At 47.0% G+C, this 22020-nt stretch overlaps 1 protein-coding gene across 8 annotated transcripts in view; it reads left to right on the top strand.

Moving 5' to 3' along the window:
* PRPF4B (pre-mRNA processing factor 4B) overlaps positions 1 to 22020 on the top strand; it is a 35245-nt gene that overhangs the window by 4258 nt on the left and 8967 nt on the right. For all 8 annotated transcript variants that reach the window (XR_005884298.1, XR_005884303.1, XR_005884302.1 and 5 more), the window contains exons 2-11: positions 3342 to 4541; positions 7315 to 7488; positions 9775 to 9930; positions 14679 to 14760; positions 15759 to 15969; positions 16636 to 16709; positions 18099 to 18189; positions 18798 to 18945; positions 20477 to 20614; positions 21378 to 21531. Coding sequence is in view for 1 of the 8 variants with exons in the window: in XM_040984039.1 (XP_040839973.1) it covers positions 3342 to 4541; positions 7315 to 7488; positions 9775 to 9930; positions 14679 to 14760; positions 15759 to 15969; positions 16636 to 16709; positions 18099 to 18189; positions 18798 to 18945; positions 20477 to 20614; positions 21378 to 21531 (2428 nt within the window). In the remaining 7 variants the exon portion in view is untranslated. The remainder of the gene's footprint in view (positions 1 to 3341; positions 4542 to 7314; positions 7489 to 9774; positions 9931 to 14678; positions 14761 to 15758; positions 15970 to 16635; positions 16710 to 18098; positions 18190 to 18797; positions 18946 to 20476; positions 20615 to 21377; positions 21532 to 22020) is intronic.

Genomic DNA, 22020 nt, shown 5'->3' with positions numbered 1-22020 from the left:
CCTTGCAGGCAGTCACTGTAGTCTCTTTGTAGATGAACTTGCCAAGAGCACATCGTTGGTGACAGGTGCTTCTGGGGACAGCTTGGGCACTCAGCACGTAGGGGCTTGCTTGGGTTTAGCTGCGTGAGTATGATGTTGTATTTTGGGCACTGAGGTTTTTACATGACTAAGATTCATGTTCGATATTTTACCAGGTTCCCTCTGCCCGTCTTCTGTTGGCCTGAATTGACTGGAAGCCGAGGGCTAGAGGGAAATGGGACATGCACTATCTTCTGGATTTCAGGGAAGGGGGTAATTACTTGTGTGAGCAAAGTTTACCAGTGAAGTTGAGGTGTCTTTGTCTTCTATCTGTGGGTTTGTTTTGTTTTTAAGATGTCTTGATTTGGAAGGCAGAATGACAGAAAGAGGGATGTGTGGAGGTTTGTGCTCCTCACTGGTTCAGTTCCAAATGGCCACACGCACCATGTGCAAGCCAGGCCGAAACCAAGAGCCCCCGGCCTGCCTCCCTGGGTAGCAGGGGCCGAGTGCTTGCCATCATCTGCTGCCTGCTGGCCGGGGAGCAGGAAGCTACAGCGGAAGCATGGTGGGCAGGACTTGAACTGGCGCCCTGAGATGCCGCTCTGACATGCAGTGACCTCGCCTCCTGCACATTGCCTGCCTTTTTTTTTTTTTTGATTTGTTTTTCTTGAAAGAGTTCGAGAAGGAGGGGCAGATCTTCACTGGTTCACTCCCCACTGGCCACCATGGCCAGAGCGGAGCCAGTCTGATCAGAAGCCAGGAGCTTCCTGTAGGTCTGCCATGTGGGTGCAGGGGACCAGGGACTTGGACTGTCCTCCACGGTTTGCCCAGGCCACAAGGAAGCAGCTGGATCGGAAGTGGAGCGGTTGAGGTGTGCCCAGATGGGGTGCTGGAGCCACTGGTGGAGGATTAACACACTACACAACAGCGCCCCTGCACCCCCCAGTTTTTTAAATGCAGAAATATTACCATTTTTCATCTGTTTTAAAAGAAATGGTGATCCTAGAAGACACAGCTGTTTTGTGTGTCTTCTCCTGCTCCTCATGGAGGCCCAGCTTTGACCAGGCACAGCTTTCTCCACACTGCCCTTGTGGTCCTTTTCGCTGGTCTGTAGTTCCAGGTCAGGGTGGGCAGGCTGCCCTGTAGCTGGGTGTTCTCTGCATTCCCATGTTTATCCTGTCATTTCTCATGGGTTTTGTCAAGGTTATTGGAGCCTGACAGCTGGCAAGAGCCTTAGAACACAGGTGTCATTACAGTCCAGCCTTGCTGCTCCTGGGCTGCTGTGACTCCAAGGGACCTCAGATTGTCCCTCCCAGAGCTGCTTCCGTGTTTTGTCATCTGTTAGAATCGATCCATTTGGAATCTTGCCCTCCGTTAATTTATCCCACAGCTTGGTACTCTGGTGGCATTCCTCTGCTTGGAGTTGGCTGTCTCAAACTCTGACCTGGGGCACCCGCTTCCTCCTGTCAGTGTCCTGTTCTCCAGTGCAGTGTTACGTTAATATTAACCCTCCTGTCGTTCGCTCTCCCCGCAGAAAAGTTGAGTTTAACGAGTAAGCTGGATTTTTCTTCTGTGATCTGCACAACCCCTTTCCTGATCACTCCAAAATCTTGTCCTGTGTTTCTCCCGTGTTTTAGTCATTTTGTAGTTTTCTTTCTGCCGGACCGCAGTTTCCTTGGAGGAAGAGGGAATTGGCCTAGGACACATGCACTTTCCTGCCACTTGACTTAATGTCCACATGTAGTAGGTGTCTTTAAAAAACTCTGAAATTCAACAGTTTGGCAAATACAGGCTCAGGAATTCTTACCTTGCCAGGGACTGAAGCTGATGGCAGGAATAGCACATTCACTAAGCAGTAGTGGAGTGTGTAATTTGAAGCACTAATGAAATAGACCATGTTTTTCTCTCAGTGTGATTTATGGCCTGAATCCAGTTAATTAAAACTTTGATTTCATATTCTAAGATGTGCTGATTGATTCTGAAACAGTTAAAGGGAGAAGTTAGATACTGCGTTGCTGAGCGGTGATGCTCAGGAGGCTGAGCTGAGTGCCTGGCACAGTGTTTCAACCTCTTCCAGCTTCATGCAGGTCTTTTGTTGTGAAACCCCACCACAGATCGAGGCGTATCTGAAATGTGATTGGACCTGCAGTTGCCTGTATTGAATTACTTGATAACTCATGAACTGAGCAGAACAAGCTCCCCAGCCCTTAATCGTTTCAGCATAGTACCTACTAACTACACATTTTTGGAAGCTAATTTCTCATTTGAAATTCAGAGGGATTAAATAATTTACTGAACAGTTATTGGGCTGAACTAATGAAATGGCTGATGCTAGGCTGTTAATTGACCTAGAGAAAGTCCTTCTGTTTGGTGCAAGCTGACGTCATGTGGTTGCTTGGTGTCACTTGCAAGCCTTCTTTGAACTCCTTGCAGTTTTACCCCTTGGTGTGTGGGTCAGTGTTGATTTTAGAGGAGTATCTTTGTTTTGAAGGTTTATTTCTATGGAAAGGCAGATTCACAGCGAGAAGGACAGACACAGAAAGATTTTCCATCCTCTGGTTCACTCTCCAAATGGCTGCAGCAGCTGGGACTGAGCAAGTCAGGAAACAGGAGCTTGCCCTCCAGGTCTCCCACATGCATCCAGGTCCAAGGCCTTGGGCCGTCCTCCACTGCTTTCCCAGGCCACAGGCAGTGAGCTGGATGGGAAGCGTGCAGCCGGGACATGAACCTGTGCTCATAGGGGATGCTGGTACTTGGAGGTGGAGGATTAGTTTGATGAGCTATTACACCAGTCTCTACAGGATTTTTTTTTTTAAGATTTATTATTACTATTTCATTTTTTAAAATTGGAAAGTAAGATTTATACAGAGAAGGGGAAAGAGATCTTCCATCCACTGTTTCACTCCCCAAGTGCTTCAGCTGCTGGTGCTGAGGCAGTCCATAGCCAGGCCGGAGGCAGGGAGCTGGGTGGGAGGTGGACGGCTGGGCTACAAACCGACACCCTCTGAAATCCTCCCGCCTGCGAGGCGAGGACCCTAGGCACTAGGCCCCTGCACCGGGCCCTAGATTTTTTCTAATGTGAAAAAAATTTGCTCTTGACAAATGACCCAGATAGATCAGATTTTTAAATTTCAAGTGGATGATTTCGTCTTCCCTTTGGGGAGCATTTGTTATTAAGGATGGGAAATCAAATTCTGATTGTTTTAACTATGCTCAATTTGGATTCCTTTTTAGTCATTTCATGTGTTGCATATAATTGTATTTATCATTACTGTTCTGAGAATTTGATAAATGTGATTTTAAAATGAGTTGCTTATTTATAGGATGGAGGATGCTGATAATTCTGAAAAGAGTGTAAATGAAGAAAATGGAGAAGTATCAGAAGACCAATCCCAAAATAAACACAGTCGGCATAAAAAAAAGAAGCATAAACACAGAAGTAAACACAAGAAGCATAAACACTGCTCGGAGGACGACAACAAGGACAGAAAGCACCGGCACAGGCGCAAGCACAAGAAGCACAAGCGGAGGGAGGCGGCCGACGCCTCGGACAGGGAGGGCCTGTCTCCGGCCAAGCGAACCAAGCTGGACGACCTGGCTCTGCTGGAAGACCTGGAGAAGCAGCGGGCCTTGATCAAAGCCGAGCTGGATAACGAGTTGCTGGAGGGGAAGGTGCAGTCGGGGATGGGGCTCATCCTGCAGGGCTATGAGTCTGGCTCCGAAGAGGAGGGCGAGATTCACGAAAAGGTGAGGAACGGGAACAGGTCTAGTACCAGATCTTCAAGTACAAAGGGGAAACTTGAACTTGGGGACAATAAAAACAGTACAAAAAAACGAAGTAAAAGCAGATCCAAAGAACGGACTAGACACAGGTCGGACAAAAAGAAAAGTAAGACAGGGATGGAAGTGGTTAAGGACAAAGCGGCAAGGAGCAAGTCAAAAGAAAGGAAAAAGTCCAAAAGTCCTTGCAGAGGGGGCAAGGCTCAGGACCTGGCCAGGAAGTCGCGCTCTCCCCCCCTGCGAAGGCGGTCTCAGGAGAAAAGTGGCAAGGCCAGATCGCCTCCCGAAGAGAAGCTGAAACTTGAAGACAGAAACAAATCAAAAGACAGGAAAAAATCCCCAGTGTTAAATGAGAGGAGTCGTGATCGGGGTAAAAGGTCCCGGTCCCCAGTTGACTTCCGAGATAAATCCAAAGACAGAAGGTCAAGGTCCAAAGAGAGAAAAGCAAGGCGTTCTGAGACGGACAAAGAGAAGAAGCCAATCAAATCGCCCTCTAAGGACGCCTCTTCCGGCAAGGAGAACAGGTCACCCGGCAGGAGGCCTGGTCGCAGTCCCAAAAGAAGGAGTTTGTCCCCGAGACTGCGGGATAGATCGAGGAGAAGCAGGTCTCCGCTCACCGCCGACAGGGGGTCCAAGCACAGCAAGTCCCCCTCGCGCACCCTGTCCCCCGGGAGGAGAGCGCGCAGCCGGTCCCTGGACAGGAAGCGGAGAGAACCCGACCGGAGGCGGCTGTCTTCTCCCAGGTAACCTGGCTCCCCAGTGGTCTTGCTTCTTTACCAGTGCGCCACAGTTCAAAGGGGAAACTGGAACTCACAATGAGGTGGAAATGAATTTATAGTTTTAAACATAACCTAGTTTGCCAGCTATTATTTATAGCATTGAGAGTAGTTTACAGCTGCTGAACTTGATGACAGTTCTTGATTTAGTGTCTGATTTGCTGGGTCGATCCTTTCAGGCCACACAATCCCATGAATTACTCATTTAACAATATAGGTGAAAACAGATTCACAAGGAAGAAAATGAGGTGTTTAAAGATGATCTGGCCTTTCTCTTGTTTTGGTGTGATTTTGGATCAAAACACTATGAATTGGAACCGGTACCCATATTAAAACCTTTTAGTTCCCAGTTCTCAGGATTATCTCATTAATGGGAAGCGCAGCATCCCACCATTGAGGGAGGCTAGCGTGAGAAATGGCTTGGTTTTCATCAGTGGTGATGGTACTTCGTAGCAGGCGGAGTGTCGCTTCTGCTGTATCTTCATGGGGCTAGCGTGACTCGTGCGTTGCTGGGCTTCGGCTCTGAGTGTAGGTGCGGGAGTCCGAAGCCACGGTTGACCAGAATCCTGGGACTGCAGCCGAGTGTCCCTTACACCAGTGCACATTACTTTGGGGAATATCTCCTATAAAATTATCAGCCTAATTTTGATGATGTTGATTTATACAATAGTAAGATGTTACAAAGTCCTAGCCATTTAGTGTATTCATGTTCATAATTTCAGTGTAAAGGTCAAAATATAAGTTGACCTTGAAATCTACATCTTATCAGAAAATTCAAACATGTTGTTTTCAAAGGGCTGTCTTAGGAGATATTCCAACATATTTCTTAATTATCTAGCAGACTTGGAGTTGGGAGAGAAAATTCTGAAGAGTTTATTAAGGACTAGAGTTCGGTATTTGATGCAATTTATTTTTAATTCCGGCAACGGTACAAAAGGAAATCCAAGTAATACACACTGTTTTCTTACTGAGTCTGATTAACTCATGTTAGTAAGTAGCTTGCTTTTTTCATAAAATACTCATGGCAGTACATATAGATTCTTTTTCATTCTTTATAAAAGCAACATGATATTGAAACGTAATAGATGTAACATAATTAACCATTCCTGTTTTGAAATTGATGCAAATGTAAGTCTTTTGCATTTCAGTTCTTTACATTGAAATTCACAAATGTCCCAAGCTGTGTGTGGTTCCTTCTAGATTCAAGAAGCGGACTGGCCAAGTCTGTAGGATAAACATTCACATGGCAGAAGCTGGCTGCCAGACCATTATCAGCTAGATCCATGCAATACTATTTTGTCACCCTTTTTAGGGAAACAAAAATAAGTACTAATAGCCAGCAAATACATTAAAAAGTGCTCTTCCAGCCATTAAGGAAATGGAAATCAAAGCCACCTCACTGCTGTTGGAATGACTGTTATCCCAAGGACAAAATGCTGGTGAAAGGGAGAGATGAATGCAGTCCCTTGGAAAAACTAGAGTGAAGAGTCCTTTAAAAGCTTCAGCCGGAACTGCTGTGTGGCTGGCAGCTTCCCTGTTTGTGTATGTATCCAAAACACATGGAATCGTTGTAGCAAAACAGCACATTCTTTACCATGGCTGTTGTAACACTACTCAGGACAGCTGAGATGCCCGAGCCCTGGTGTCCCTCACTGGGTGAATAGATGAGGAAAATGAGATATATATGCGCGCGCACAAATACACACACACACACGGCTCTTTGGCTGTAAAGAGGCCCTATCTTTGGCAGCAGAAATGCTTGGAGCTGGTAGACATTGTCAGGATGTTAGCCTTAGATGTGGGGCCTCTGTGTGTGTATTTAAACATAGAATAATCAGTATTGGAGGCTGAGAGAAGTGTGGCATGGGATAAAACAAGATTGAATCATGAGTACAAATCAAGGTTAGATGGAAGGAATGGGCTGCTAGTGTCACACACAGCCATTGTCCCATCTAAGCAAATATGAGAAAGGAGCTCTTGGAAGAAAAAAGGGCTGAGCTCTTGGGCGGGATTGTCACTGCCTCACTAAGAACTGGGGCCTTTATCCTGCAGTGACACTCCATGCTCTGGACAGTCCTTTATTCCATCACGGTACGGCGTTCTGTGGCCTTTGAGAAGGCTCACATGGTGTACTGAGAGGAATTTCCTCAGGAGACCCTCCCAGGAAGTGCTTCTCAGTGTGAGTTAATCAGCCGTGTCAGAGGGGTGCTGTGCTTTTCCTAGGCCACATCCAAGTTGTAAAGCAGATTCTGTTTTTACGCTTTCAGTGTGTGGGACAGGGATTATAACATCCTGTCATTTATTTGACCTGTTGAGATTGTGTGTCCTGTACCAATTAGAAAGTAAGAAATGTTGAAGACCTGTTCTTAAAAATCAAGTGATAAAAAGCACATTAAGGAAGCATGAAACCCCGTGGGAACTGTGTACGGTGGCGGTGAACAGGAGAGGTTGGAACACGCACTTGTAGACATTTCAAGGTGTAGAGAAGAGAACTTGAGACTGAAGGAATAGTATTGGGCAGCTTTGTAATCACTGAAATGAGAATAGGTGGCTTTTCATAGTTACTCAGACTGTGAGATCAAGGGGATAGGCCTTCCGTTCTGGCCCCAAGAGAGCAGCAAAATGTCATGGAGTCTTAAGTTGTGATACAGACGTGGCCAGTGAGTACCACCTGAGGTGTTCCTTACGTGTAGAGTGGTCTCATTTATTTTTGTATTAACTTGCGTTGGATCCCGTTAAGGACACGCCCACGAGATGATGTCCTCAGTAGACGGGAGAGATCCAAGGATGTCAGCCCCATCAACAGATGGTCCCCGACGCGAAGGAGAAGCAGGTCTCCCATCAGAAGGCGGTCTCGCTCCCCACTGCGGCGCAGTAGGTCTCCAAGAAGAAGAAGCAGGTCCCCACGGAGAAGGTAAGCACATGTGTGTTCTAGAATGTTGATTGGTAGCCTTTTGCTTTATGGCACTGAAGATTTGTGAAGTCCACGGTTTTCCTACAGGTGTCATTTTTATCTGAAAATCCTGACTCGGGTCCCGTGGTCGGCTTTGGCCTGTGTGATGTTTTAGGAGCACAGATTTTTCTGTCCTGTCATTTCCCTTCAAATTGAAACATGTTGTTGCTCATTGAAACTCAGTTCATCTGTAGGGCATTTGTTTCTCTGTTCAAGAGAAATGAATATTAAGTATGTAAGCTTGTTTTATCCGTTAACCTAGTAAAGCAGATGATGGCTGTAGTTGTGTTTGTCGATTTTTTCCTGATGGCTTTCAGGCAAAGCCCTATTTGAGCTGGCATGGAAACTTATCTGGGTGACTGGTAGATGTTCTGCCTCTCTCAGGATCAGCGCGTCCCATTGTGAAGGGCCTGGATTGGAGTTCCAGCTCCTGCTAATGTACAGCCAGGAGTAAGCAGTGACAACTCAAGTACTTAGGTTGCTGCCACCAGTGTGGGGGACCCAGATGGCCTTCCTGTCTCCCTGCTTTGGTCCGGCCACCCAACTGCTGCTGCCATCCAGGCAGTGGGCCACTGATTGGATGGCACAGCTGTTGATTCTTGCCTGGCCTCAACCTCTTTCACCAAGTAAGAAGCTAAAACAAGCCATTTTCTCTGGAGCGCGTTGGTGGCCGTGTCCTCCTGGAGGTCTCTTGTTGGTGTGATGTGTGGAGTCCTCCTGTTTCACCCTGCTTGGGTAACAGTCCTCAGAAGCTCTGAGAAGGTGCACCGGTCCTTGTTCCAGCTCTGCTGTCCCATTCCCGCAGCGGAGAGCTCTGGGATTCCTTGGCTGTCGTAAAGGCCCCCGCTGGGACACTGCTGCCGTGTGCCTTGGAGTCACGGTGTCCTGGGTGTTCTGTGGGTCACTGAATACTCTCTGGCAGGGATTATGACCACCTGTCCTGCAGTGTTGTCCATCTGTCTCTTTGATTTTTTCCCCATTTTTCTGTTTTTGCTTTAAGATTGTTTATTTGAAAGGCAAAGCTATAGAGAGAGGAGAGACAGAAATCGTCCATCTCCTGGTTCGCTCCTTGGTTAGGTGCAGCAGTTGGAACTGGGCCCGGCCATGGCAGGGAGGTGCCGTACTGGTAGCAGTTAAGCCCTTGGGCCATGCTGGCTGCTGTCCCAGGCCACCGGCAGCCAGTTGCATCTGCGGCGGAGCTTGCGGGACACAAGCTGGTACCCGTGTGCGTTGCTGGATTACAGGCGGCGGTTTTCCCGACCAGACCACAGTGCTGGCTCCTGGTCCCTGTATTGTCTAATTGGGGCTTCTGTGGTGTTCCACTTCAGTTACCTCGTCCATCTTGTTGCCGCTCGGTGTGCTTTCGGTCTAGGGCATCCTGGTCCTGCCCTCCTTCCCCTGAGCGTCTTGTTCTGCTGGCGTTGCTCACCGATGTTCGCACTTAGGCTTCATTTCTAGGACATTGTGGACTTTTTTATTCCAGTCACATAAATAGCATGATTTCTTAGCTGATGCAGTTTGTCTTTCTGTAATTTTATCTTCCTTTAACTTTTCTAGAGTTGTTTTGTTTAAAGACTTTCTTCATCCAGGGGCAGGGTCCTTTGTTGCTGTGTGTTCAGGAGTGAGGTGTGTGATTGACATCAGGGCAGGTGTTTGACCTGACAGGTGGGATGCCCGCTGTGGTCCTTGGTTCTTGAGTCCAGCTCTGCCTTAAGCAGACAGCAGTGATGGCTTGGGGAGCAGGTTTTCTGCCGTTCACATGGGAGACACACGTTGCTTCTGGTTCCCAGCTTCACTGCCCTCCCCTCCCTGAGTCCCCCATGCACTGAGTCCATTCATGGGAACTCTCATTCCCTATTTCCTTCTGCCTCTAAAATAACAATATTTTTTAGGTAAATTTTTTAAGTTTTATTTTTGTTTGAAAGGCAAATGCACAGAGAGGTGAGACAGAAAGTTCTTCTCTTCACTAATTCACTCTCCAAATGGGTGCACCAGGCAGAGCTGCGCTGGTCCGAAGCCAGGAGCCTCCTCCGGGTCTCCCACATGGGTGCCGGGTCCCAAGTCTGTGGGCCGTCCTTGACTGCTTTCCTGGGCCACAGGCAGGGAGCTGGACGGGAAGCAGGCAGCTGGGACACGAACCCAGTGCCGCAGGGCGGAGGATTAGCTCATTACCCTCTTAGAAAATGTTTTTGAGTGAAACTGGGTCTGTTGAGAGCTTCATAGAAGTACCATCTTTGTCTTCAACAGGGACAGAGGCCGGAGGAGCAGGTCACGCCTGAGAAGGAGGTCCCGGTCACGTGGTGGCCGCAGGCGGAGGAGCCGAAGCAAAGTGAAGGAAGATAAATTTAAAGGAAGCCTTTCCGAAGGAATGAAAGCTGAGCAGGAGTCGTCATCTGATGACAAGTAAGGGAACTTGCTGGTGCTGCCACCTGACTACTGCACGTTAGTCCGCTCATCTTGTCCTTGACTCAAAGTCCACATTTTGTACTAAGTAGCTTAAGTTGTGTGGCAGAGGTCATTTTCTTTCCTTCCTTCTTTCTTTATTTTTATTAGAAAGCCAGATATACAGAGAAAAAGAGAAGAGAGTTCTGTCCATTGGTTCCCTCCCCAGGTGGCCCTGATGGCTAGAGCTGAGCTGATCCGGAACCAGGAGCTTCTTCCAGGTCTCCCATGTGGGTGTAGGGAAGGCTTAGGGCCGTCCTCGACTGCTTTCCCAGGCCAGAGGCAGGGAGCTGGAACAGCTGGGATACCAACCAGCGCCCATATGGGATCCTGTGATTGCAAGGTGAGGACTTCAACCATTAGGCTACTGTGCTGGGCCCCAGAGATAATTTTCTGAACTGCGTAGACCTTGAAATTGGTCAATATTGTGAAATCTAGCAGTTAAACTGAAGGCCTGTATCCCAGTTTTCTTGTATTCCAGTGTCCTCAGCATTATAAAATATTCCAAAAGACATGCAGTTACAACCTGGGTACATTAACACAAAAACAGCAAACTTTCATCTTATAATGATATAATGCCGTCGCCCAAATACTCCTTAAAGCAAGAACATCACTTTGTTAATTTTAAACAATAAGGACTTAATGAGACAGAGAACATAACTTAATATAAAAACTTGTACTTAAAAATTGGCATACATGATTAAGCAATGCTGTATAGAAAAAGTGCTATATGAATAACATGCATTCACCACAATTGATTGGAATTTCAGCCTCCAGGATTTACTTGCTGGCTGTTTTAAGTTTGAAGCTTCTCTGCAGGCACAAATTGAATAGGATGTTCCTGTTTTGTAAACTCCTGAATGTTTGGGACCTGGGGCTGGCTTCTCCAGAAGCCTTCTGGCCACAAACATCTGCCACCACGATCAAATTTAGATTTACATTCTTTATTCCAGTGCCGGCCTCTTTGGCACTTAGGACATGTTCCTGGGGAGTGACTGTTAGAAGTATCAGTGTGGTATCTTTGAGTTGTAGGAAGCATCCGGCAATTTTTTCTCAGGTGTCCTCGCTTGCCACAGTTAAAACATTTAGCATTCATTTGTTTTTGAATAGCAAAAGTTTCAAGTGCTGCTAGGTGGGCGCGGTGTTTAAATGTGCCTATGTTGCGACAGGCTTTGAGGTAACCAAAAATATCTTCCTTTTCTTTTATAGGACGAATAACAGTCTGGCAGTCCTCGTTTGCATTCTCAAAAGCCAGTTGCTTTAATAACAATTTCCTAGTGCCTTCTCCTCTAACTTGTTTTTCTATGGAGTCTGTCAAACATCTTATAAAATCAGCATAAGATTCTCTGGCTCCTTGAAAGACTTTTGTATAACTGCCTGCAAATTCAGACCCAGCTTCAATTTTCTCCCATGCCCACAATGCTACGTCTCGTATATGAATGAACGCAGCTTGAGGTAGCAGTATCTGCTGCTCTGTAGTAACCCACTGTCCATCTCCGACTAACATATCATAAGTCAATTGCCCCCCTCCAGGGAGTTGGCGACCTGATGGTCCTAACGATCGCAATTTTTCCTTAGCCATATCGCTTCTCCACATTTTCCATTGTAAATATTGAGAAGGAGAAAGTCCTATTTTTGCTATTACTTCAAAATCATAAGGAATCCAGTTTGCTCCCTGGCTCCAGCCATTTAAATATTCCCACACATATGAAGAAGTAGGTCCGTAGGACACGCAAGCCTTTTTAAAAGCTGTGATGGCATTAACATCTAAGCTTGCATACGTAGGTTGATGGTTTTCTTGACTAAGTATGATTGGAAAAAGCAATCGGAATTCATGAGGTCTCCGGGGAACAGACATTTGGAAAAGTCTTTGATCAGATTTAAGAGTGAGATGGCATGGGCTGGTATTTAACTCTTCCATTGTCCTATCCTTGTTTACCTCACTAGAGAAATCCTGTGGTTTAACACTACAAATTTTCTTCTTTTTCTTAGTTCTCATTTCATTTTCAGTCACATTATGGTAACGTCTTTCATTAGGAGAATCTCTCCTGAGTTTTCTTTTCCTAATTTCCACATCTGCAGCATAAGGCCTTTCTCTTTTAGCTGCATTACAGTGGCATATCCTCACAGGAGGGTCTCTAACACATTCTTTTTCATCTTCTTCATCTGTAGTATAAGCCATTTCTTTCCTAGCCACGTTAAGGTGGCGTCTCCCGTTAGGGAAATCTCTCACAGGCTGCTCTTTGCCATCCTCCTCATCTGTACTATGAGGCGCTTCTTTTTTAGAACTATTACAGTAGCCTTTCCTGTTAGGTGGACCTCTTAAGAGTCCTCTTTCTCTTTCTTCCTTGTCCATATTATGAAACACTTCTTTTTTAGCTACATTTTGGGGGTGTCTCCTCTTAAAGGAGTTTCTTGCAGATTCCCCTTCTAAAATTATGATAATAGCTCTAATTAAAGCTGATATAATCCAAAAACTAACTTGAATATCTTCTATCCTTCTGGCCTTTTCAGCATTTTTCTGAGTAAAATTCTTAAATCCAGTTTCTAGTGTCCATTCATCTGGAAACCAATGATTATATTCACCAATAAGCTCTAAATAAGAACGCAATTGCTGCCTAGTTATCTTTGCTCCACTTTTCACTAAAAAATTCTGCATAAGAGAGATAAAAGACTGTGCCCTACACTGGTTCTGGCCCATTGTCCCACTCACCACTTTCTGTGGGGGACGGAGCCGATAATAACACGCGTGGACCCTGACTGGTGGTCAAAGCCGAAGTTTATTAGGGGCATCAGACCTTATACACTGAGAGTCCGTACTGTTTCCCTCTCTTGATTGGAATTCCTTTTGTTTTGTATATTACACCAGGTGTTCTCATTTACATGCTGTTTATACCAAAGGTAGCCATTTGGTTGTTGTCATGCAAATACTGTCCAATGAACTGCAAACCTGTGCTCGCTGACCTTCCAGGCTCACAATGTCCTCCTACAAACAGATGTGTTAGTTAATCTTCCCAGTCTGAGTTACTTGTTTTTAGGGGGAATTTCTATAAAAGTTAGACTTGGACCCGGCACAGAATGTGCCAGGATCTCAAATGGGTGACAGTTCACATCCCAGCAACTGCGTTTCCCATCCAGCTCCCTGCTTGTGGCCTGGGAGAGCAGAACAGTACAGACAGCCCAAGGCCTTGGGACCCTGCACCCACATGGGAAACTGGGAGGAGGATCCTGGCTTCTGGCTCCAGGGTCAGCTCAGCTCCAACCGTTGTGGTCACTTCGAGAGTGAATCATTGGATGGAAGATCTTCTCTCTGTCTCTCCTCCTCTCTACATATATGACTTTCCAATAGAAATATATATATATGTATATATTTATAGAATATATATATATAGAATATATATATTTATAGAATATATATAGAGAGAATATATATAGAAATATAGATATATTCCAATAGAAATATATATATATTTTTTAATAAAAGGTTAGATTTGCAGTGAGTTTGCGCTTGAGGCTGTCTTTGCTATCTGATGCCGTATCTGCCTGTCAGCAGTTAGAGAAGCATTTCTAATGAAATATTGGTGGGATTTTTTTAAGTGTGAACACAGTCATCCAGGCGGTGGGGCAGTGGCCAGTGCGCAGGCAGGCTTGGTTCTTGAGTCACTGCAGGTGCTGTGTCTTGGATCACACAGGAGAGAACCGCCCAGGTCAGAAAGTGAGTGGTGCTGATGCTGAGGAGCTCAGAGTAGACTAGATGAAGAACATTGGATGGAGGGACAGTGTTCAGGTAGGTTATGCAGTAGTTAGAGTGCACTTTGCTTTTATGGACACTGAGTAGAGGTTCATAAAAAAGCTGCATCCGAAAGAATTGCAGGATGATGGGTAAGGGTTTCGGAGGACAAGGTCGAGAAGAATCGGGCAGTGTTTGGACATCAAACCCCCTTCCCCTCAAGTTGATATGCAGCTGTGTGCAGTTTGGATAGGGAAAGAATCTTAACTTTTGTGAACTTTCCCTGTGATCTTGCTGTTTCACTCTCCTCATGGCTGGAGCAGGCCAGGATCCGGGGTCTCTCAGGTCCCTCACCGGGGGCAGCCCTGGCTTTATGGACAAGGGCCCTGAGGCCAGTGAGGTCCAGCGACTGGGCTGCAGTTGGGGGTCAGCCAGTGGGAATTTTTTCTGAGCCCAGTTTTGGTGACGACTAAGGAAGCTGGTGCAGCAAATCCCACGGCTGGCACCAGAGTGGAGCAGTGCAAGGCTTGGGTCTTTGAGCTCACTGACGGCAGCCTGTCTTGACTGGCCCTTGCATTGATACTTTTTTCCTGCAGTTTTATAAATTCTTAACTGACACAAGAAATACGCATTTTTGTGGGGTGTCGTGTCGTTGGTCTTCTGTATGATGGGTCACCCCCAAATGGCCACAATAGATGGGGCTCAGCCAGACCAAAGCCGCACAGCCCTGTCTGAGTCTCCCCGTGAGTGCGGAGCTGAGTGCTTGGCTGTCACCTGCTGTGTGAGGTGCTGCACGAGGCTGCTTAGCTTGCTGCCCACAACAGCTGTCCCTGGGACTTCTGTCCAACTGAATGCCCAGCATTGGAGCATTGGGCTTTAAAGGGTTAAGAATTGCTCGCAGTTTTTTTGTTTGTTTGTTTTGTTTTGTCTTTTTTTTTTTTTAAGAATTCCTAAGGATGCTTAAATTTTTGTTTTTAAGCCTAGAAGATTTTGACGTGGAAGAAGAAGATGAAGAAGCGCTGATCGAGCAGCGAAGGATACAGAGGCAGGCCATCGTTCAGGTTGGTGACGTCAGCATGACTTCCGTCAGGCCTCAGTGTCACTGTCTTAGTAAGAATAATGTTTTGCTTTATCAGCGAAGTGATTGTATTGTGACAGTTGACCAGCCCTTTACGAGGACTGTGTGTATACAGTTAGCTCTGAGGTTGGACAGGTGTCTCCGTTAGATATAGGATTGTGATATACTGATAGAAATTCTGCACTGATACGGAAAAATCTGATGAAAGAATGTAGAATGAGTAGAGATAATTTCATTTAGCAGAAAACTGCTTGTTACTGTGGAAGAATTTTACTAACAAAATAATGACAGTAAAAGATAGTTTATGGTAGTTAATGACAACAGAAGCGGTTGTTTTATACTTAGCAAGTCATTGAGCGATGAGGCCAAGCCCCAGCACTGACTGCCTCCAGAGACCCGATCCCTGTGAAGTGCTTCGCTCACCGGCGCTAGGCGGGCTGCTGTGCGAGGGGAGGTGAGGGAGGAGCAGTCCTTGGAGCTCGTGTGAACTGATGTGGCCCCGCGGGCACCAGGGAACTGGCTGGGTCAGCAAAACTGCTGTGCCAGAGGAAGCATTCATGCCTGGACTGTTAGACTGGCAGCTCTGAAGAGACGCGGTTGAGTCTCTTCCTGTTCTTCTCTGGGTCGATGGCTTCTTAATCTCCAGTCCTTGGGGCTAGATGGGCTTCAGAACTCAGGAGTGCTTACATTTTTCAAAGGCAGTACAATGAGTCTGTCTATAGTAGCACTGTCAGTGGAGTCGAGCAGACCCTAGTGTCCAGCACAGCGAGCTGTCTCCAGCCAGTCGCACTGTCACAGTGCAAGGATAGTGCAAGATTGGCAGCGTTCCACCTGCTCAGTCCAGGTTTGCCGTCTGATGGGAGTTTGTGAATTTAAGATGCAGCATTAATAGCTTTGTTGTGGTTTTGCATTATCTGAAACTCTTTAGTACAGCAGTTCTTAGCATCCGATCTTATAGAAACTCTGTGTTTGTTGCAATAGAAATACAAGTACCTTGCCGAAGACAGCAACATGTCCGTCCCGTCTGAGCCAAGCAGCCCCCAGAGCAGTACTCGGTCGCGGTCCCCGTCTCCTGATGACATCCTTGAGCGAGTCGCGGCCGATGTCAAGGAGTATGAGCGGGAGAACGTGGATACTTTTGAGGCCTCCGTGAAGGCCAAGCATAATCTAATGACTGTTGAGCAGAATAATGGTGAGTGACATAGGTTTTTGTTCTGACTCAGACTTTGAAGTTCTAGGTCTATTCTGTCAGTCAGAGGTTTTTTGTGGGTGGGGATTTGGGATTAGGGCAAGGTGAAAAAGATGAGGAATGTACCTTAATGGAGGGTTTTGTTGTTGTGGTGGTGGGTTTTTGTTTTGTTTTGTTTTTTGTTTTTTATTTAAAAGGCAGAGTGTCAGGGGGGTAGGGGTGGTACACCAGTGTTACCCTGCCATAAGCACGAGACAGCATCTCATTGTGTTCAGTTGTATTTTTAACATGCTTGCCATTGGTGCTTTCTTTAATTCTAGGAACTGATGTGTTTCTCTTGGCTTAGCTTTCTGTGAGATTGTGGGGCTTGCTACTGATTGCTAATAGTGGGACTATTAACTGCATAAAAGGTGCAAATCGGGAGTAAACGGGAGCTTACATTTTTATACAGAATCAGATTTAGATATTGGGTTATTAGAGAACAGTGCTATCTAATTGGTGTTTTGATTTCTGAAGATGGGTGCTGTTGGTAGGGAGTGATGGTGTGTGTAGCGTAAGACAGGTCCTCAGTGTGCTGTGGACAGAAGTCGGGTGCAGGAGGGCGGGGAGACGTGGGTGCTGGGCTCGTGTGGTAACCTGTGTTTCCTTCACACTGCTGATTCTGATAAGGGTCGTCTCAGAAGAAGCTCTTGGCACCTGATATGTTTACAGAATCTGATGATATGTTTGCTGCGTACTTCGATGTAAGTAATTTCATTTCAGCTACTAAGTAGGGAAGAGTATAAATAACATGAGTTTTGTAAATCATACTTCTAAAATGGAGGGCAACATAGGCAAGCACAGCAGAACAACCTGAGGCTGAGAGTCGCGTGCCTGGGACGCAGCTGCGTGTCCGTGGTGTGTGTGTCATGTACCCCTGCAGGGGAGCGGGGCTGGATGTGCGCACACACATGGGGTTAGGCGAGAAAAGGCTGTGCTCACCTTTTCCCTTGCCTTCATTAGAATGTAGTCTACTTTGGGCCTCTATTTTATAGGCAATGTACAATGAGTATGAGAAGAGTTTGCTGGGAGGATTGGAAACACAGATTAAGGAATGGATTAAGAAATCACATTAAGTGATTATTTCCTAAGTCATTTATCACTGCCTTTTATTGAAAAAATCCTAACCTGTATAAACATCCTCAAAAGTTTTTCAGTACAAATTTATTTGAAAATAAAGATAGAAGTAGAGGTGGAGAAGACACACGTCATCAAGAAGATGAAAGCATGATGAGCAGCCAGTGTAGACTAAAGATTCCAAGAAGACTGGCCCCTGGCTGTGTCTGCAGCAGGATGGCGGCACGGCTGGTGTGCCTAGCTGGGGGGCACTGGGAGTGCACCAGCCCCTGGCCGTGTCTGCAGCAGGATGGCGGCACGGCTGGTGTGCCTAGCTGGGGGGCACTGGGAGTGCACCAGCCCCTGGCCGTGTCTGCAGCAGGATGGCGGCACGGCTGGTGTGCCTAGCTGGGGGGCACTGGGAGTGCACCAGCCCCTGGCCGTGTCTGCAGCAGGATGGCGGCACAGCTGGCGTGCCTAGCTGGGGGGCACTGGGAGTGCACCAGCCCCTGGCCGTGTCTGCAGCAGGATGGCGGCACAGCTGGTGTGCCTAGCTGGGGCAGAGCATGGGGCATGCACAAGTACAGGTGCGTGTGCTTTCCACCGGGACTCGGCTGGTGAATACACTACGTGTCGCAGGTGTGGGAAGAGGATCTCCTGTCTGTGTGACAGGGCTGTCAGGAGCTGGTAGAAGAGGCAGTTGGATGCTGCTATGGTTAGCTAAGTAACAGTTCAGTGTTTGTCCTAATGTGCCCATCAGCGGCTATGGAAAATCAGGTCTGGTTTGGAGTTTTCTTTTATAATTCCTTAATCATATTTGTGAAAGCTTTTGCTGTGTTATTATTTTTTTCCAGCATTCAATGCTACAAGAGATTTGATAACATTTGTCAGCTATGTTGCATTGACCCCAAGTGGTGATAAGAGTTTAATTTAAACTAAAATGCTTTTTGTTGGTTTTGCGCTTAACTGGCTTTCAAGGAAGCTGTTTATGTTTCTGACTAGTGGACGGGTAGTTCACACTGCCTCCTTCGTTTCAGAGCGCTCGTCTTCGTGCTGCTGGCATTGGCAAGGACTTCAAAGAGAATCCCAACCTTCGCGATAACTGGACTGATGCCGAAGGCTATTACCGTAAGTCCCCTTCCTAGCTTCTCTGTGGGAACGTGTTCTCTCTGCAGTGCCGTGTGATGGGAGAGCTGAGGATACCACAGTGCTGTCACTGACCAGCGGGGCACCCCAGCAGCCGCGTGAGCCGTCCCCACATTCCCTCAGGCAGCCCAGAGCCTCCTGGGTGGAGGTGAGTGGGGAGACGGTGTGTGCAGCCTGACTCTGCTGGGTTGTTTTTAGTCCTGAGCGAGTCCTCCATAAAGACGGGGCATGTTAACTTGGCCTTCTTGACTGGTTACCAAAATTTAAAGAAAAAAAAAATACTCCGGAATTTTGGGTGCTGGTCATGTGTGACTAGGGGTACTTAAGTGAGCCTATTTCTTTCCTGCTGAATGTTAACATTATCAGCAGTTGCTAGGACAACAGAAACTTCTTGAGAGCTGAGGCAGGCGTGCAGCTTCTAGCCGCGTTCTCAAAGAGCAGAGGAGGGACAGAGCTTTGGAACTGTGTGTGTAAGCTGTCGTGTTGAAGATGCCACGGTCGGCTTGTGGCGGCAGTGTGGGCACTGTGTGCCTCCTTTCCGGTTCTCCTGCAGGGCGGTCAGGCTTGTAATTGTTGCTTTGCCTTTCCAGGTGTGAACATAGGTGAGGTGCTGGATAAGCGTTACAACGTGTATGGCTACACTGGGCAAGGGGTGTTCAGTAACGTGGTGCGAGCCCGGGATAATGCAAGAGCCAACCAGGAAGTGGCTGTCAAAATCATCAGAAACAACGAGCTCATGTAAGTTCAGAAGCAGACGCCGTTAGTGGCTAGGTTCAAGAGAAACTGCGTAAAAATGCCATTTCACAGCATTCGTGGCAGTCTGTATAAAGCAAGCATTGTATTTTAGAGCCACAGGCTGACTGTATTTGATTCATTTCAGTGCATTTCAGCACCTACTATGTACCTTAATGCCAGGTTAGACCTTACCTGCTACTGCTTATCCAGCTTTCACTGGGAAGGACAAGAGGTGAGAAATAAAAAAGGATACTCATTGAGTTGTTGTTAGAATGGCCTGCCGAGGTAGCAAAGTGATGTGTTGGGTAGTGATGGAGATGGTTTGCATCTGCTGTGTATCTGTTGTCTGTTCAAGGACAGGTGATTGCCTCGGCCACACTGCATCTGCAGCTCAGTCTGACCTAGTGTGCACGGTTGGGAGATGCCAGTTTGCCACGTGCAGGCAGCAGGTTAAGCAGCCTTCCTGCCTGTCCCCTCCATGCAGCTTCGTGCGTGAGGTCACAGCAGGTGAAGGCTATGTGCCTCTGCCTCTGCCAGCTGCGTGGGTACCTGGATGGGTACCCAGCTCTTGGCTTTGGTGTTTGATGAGACCAGTGAATGAAAGATCTTTCTACACCCCCTGCCCTGCCCCTTTCTAGTCCCCACCCGCCCTGGCCTAGCCTCTGTTTTCCTCTATAATCCACTTTCACTGTAAAATATAGAATCTTAACAAATTACAACCAGAATTTCATCAGACAGCCAAACATTAACACGTAATAAGACGTATACATTATTCTTCGTGAAACCAAAGCTAGTAAACTGTGGTTACATGTATGTTAGAAATAATTATGAAATAACGTATTTTTTTTTTTAAGTTTTGATATATTTTTGTTTAAAAGGCAGACTTTACAGAGAGGTCTTGTATCCCCAAATGGCTGCAGCAGCTAGAGCTGAGCCGAACGGAAGCAGAACCCAGGGGCTTCTGTCCAGACCTTGCAAAGCCCCAAGCCACCCTCTGCTGCTTTCCTAGGTGCCTGAGGAGGGAGCTGGATCCGAAGCGGAGCAGCTGGGACTCGGTCTCACACCCATATGGGATGCTGCCACGGAAGGCTTAGCCTGCCATGCCCTGCACTGGCCCCTGGGGAAGTGTGCAGGATTGGGCCAGCATGGAGACTCGGAAAGCTCCTGGCTCCTGCCTTTGGGTCAGCTCACCTCTGGCCATTGTGACTGCTTGGGGAGTTAACTAGCGGGTGGGGGGGTCTTTCTGTGTCTCTCCTGTCTGTATGTCTGCCTTTCCAGTAAAAATAAAACCTTGAAAAAAGAAAAAAGAAAGGAAAATGTGTAAGATTCACTTTTCTAGCAAAGAGATTTGGCTCTGTTTTGTTCATTCATTTTTAGAGATTATCTCTGTCAGGAAAATAACTGGCTTTAATGTGTACGTTTTACTCAGATTTATTAATACACGCCACGTCACCGTGGTAACAGCTGACTGAGTCTAGTGAACTTGTACTAAATTCTGTGCGCGTTCGGTTTTCACCTAATTTTTTTTTTTCAGGCAGAAGACTGGTTTGAAAGAACTAGAGTTTTTGAAAAAACTTAATGATGCTGATCCTGACGACAAATTTCACTGTCTGCGGCTCTTCCGGCACTTCTACCACAAGCAGCACCTGTGCCTCGTGTTTGAGCCCCTCAGGTACAGTGGGGTCTGCTCCTGGAGCCCAGCGCGCCCACCTCCGCCAGCCGCGTGCTGAATCCGGGCTGCGGACAGCTGTGCTGCGTGCTGGGGGAGGTTCCGTGGGCAGCCCTTGGTTTTTGGTGGTGTTTTTCAGTGGCTTTGGGGGAAGCTCATTACCGGCAGGAATGCCTAGGTAGGAACTTGCTGTGCACGCTTCCCCACACGCTGCTCTGAGGCCAGCAGGTCAGCAGAGCGGGTCCCGGAAGTGCAGTGGGGCGAGTGAGCCAGTTCTTCTGCAGTGCAGCTTTCCTGTTGTGTAGTGGGAAAATTGCCTCACCACTCGCATCTCCTCTACTTGTTGTGAAACTTGATCTACATGTGGAAATTGTGTGTGCAGTCGGACGTGTCGTTCGGGCGTGGAGTGACTGCTCATGTGTGTGCAGTCGGACGTGTCGTTCGGGCGTGGAGTGACTGCTCATGTGTGTGTGCAGTCGGGCGTGGAGTGACTGCTCATGTGTGTGCAGCCGGACGTGTCGTTCGGGCGTGGAGTGACTGCTCATGTGTGTGTGCAGTCGGATGTGTCGTTCGGGCGTGGGGTGACTGCTCATGTGTGTGTGCAGTCGGACGTGTCGTTCGGGCACGGAGTGACTGCTCAGCTGTTAGAAGAGGTTCTTCAGCAGCATGATTTCGTTGCACATCATTTTAGTTTAAATTCTGTTCCCCTTTCCATTTTTATTTTTGCATTTTAACCTCGTTTGTGTTTTTGTTTTTCTCCTAAAAGTATGAATTTACGAGAGGTGTTGAAAAAATATGGTAAAGATGTTGGTCTTCATATCAAAGCCGTAAGATCATACAGTCAGCAGTTGTTCCTGGCCTTGAAACTCCTTAAAAGGTGTAACATTCTCCATGCTGACATCAAGCCGGACAACATCCTGGTGAGTCCCACCAACCAGCTCTCCGTGCACCTGTATCTCTTATAGCTATGTGATTATAACTGTTACTCCAGAAGTGACATCTTTGAAGCATGATTCATTATGTTAATGCATGACAAGTGATCTAGGTTTTTAGAAATGGACCATGATACCTTGTAAAGAGGTAAAACGAAAGAGGGAGTAGGCCAGTCTTCCCTCCCGCATCCCTAAGTTCTAAGAAAATTGATGAATTGGTTTAGGGCATGGCCACACCCCAAGAGTGCAATAATATAGTTAACAGCTTTCCTATGGTATTTTTTTCTAAGTAGTGTTTACATGGGTTGCTGTTTTGAAATAAGGTGTCATCTTGCTCCTTTGTTTTCAAAATCGACTGATTTAATTTGGGGCATTTTAGGGAGTTTAGCAGGTACCTAGGAGTGACTTCCTCTTCCTGTTAGCCTCCCGGGCTCCAGGGCCCCGAGCAAGCGCAGTAAAGCTCAGGTGGGTGGGAGT

This window comes from Ochotona curzoniae, unplaced genomic scaffold, assembly GCF_017591425.1.
Source record: "Ochotona curzoniae isolate NIBS_2020 unplaced genomic scaffold, NIBS_Ocur_1.0 contig_4064, whole genome shotgun sequence".
Classification (NCBI taxonomy): domain Eukaryota; kingdom Metazoa; phylum Chordata; class Mammalia; order Lagomorpha; family Ochotonidae; genus Ochotona; species Ochotona curzoniae.
The sequence above is the reverse complement of the archived record's forward strand: the minus strand, read 5'-3'. Positions and strand labels throughout refer to the sequence as shown.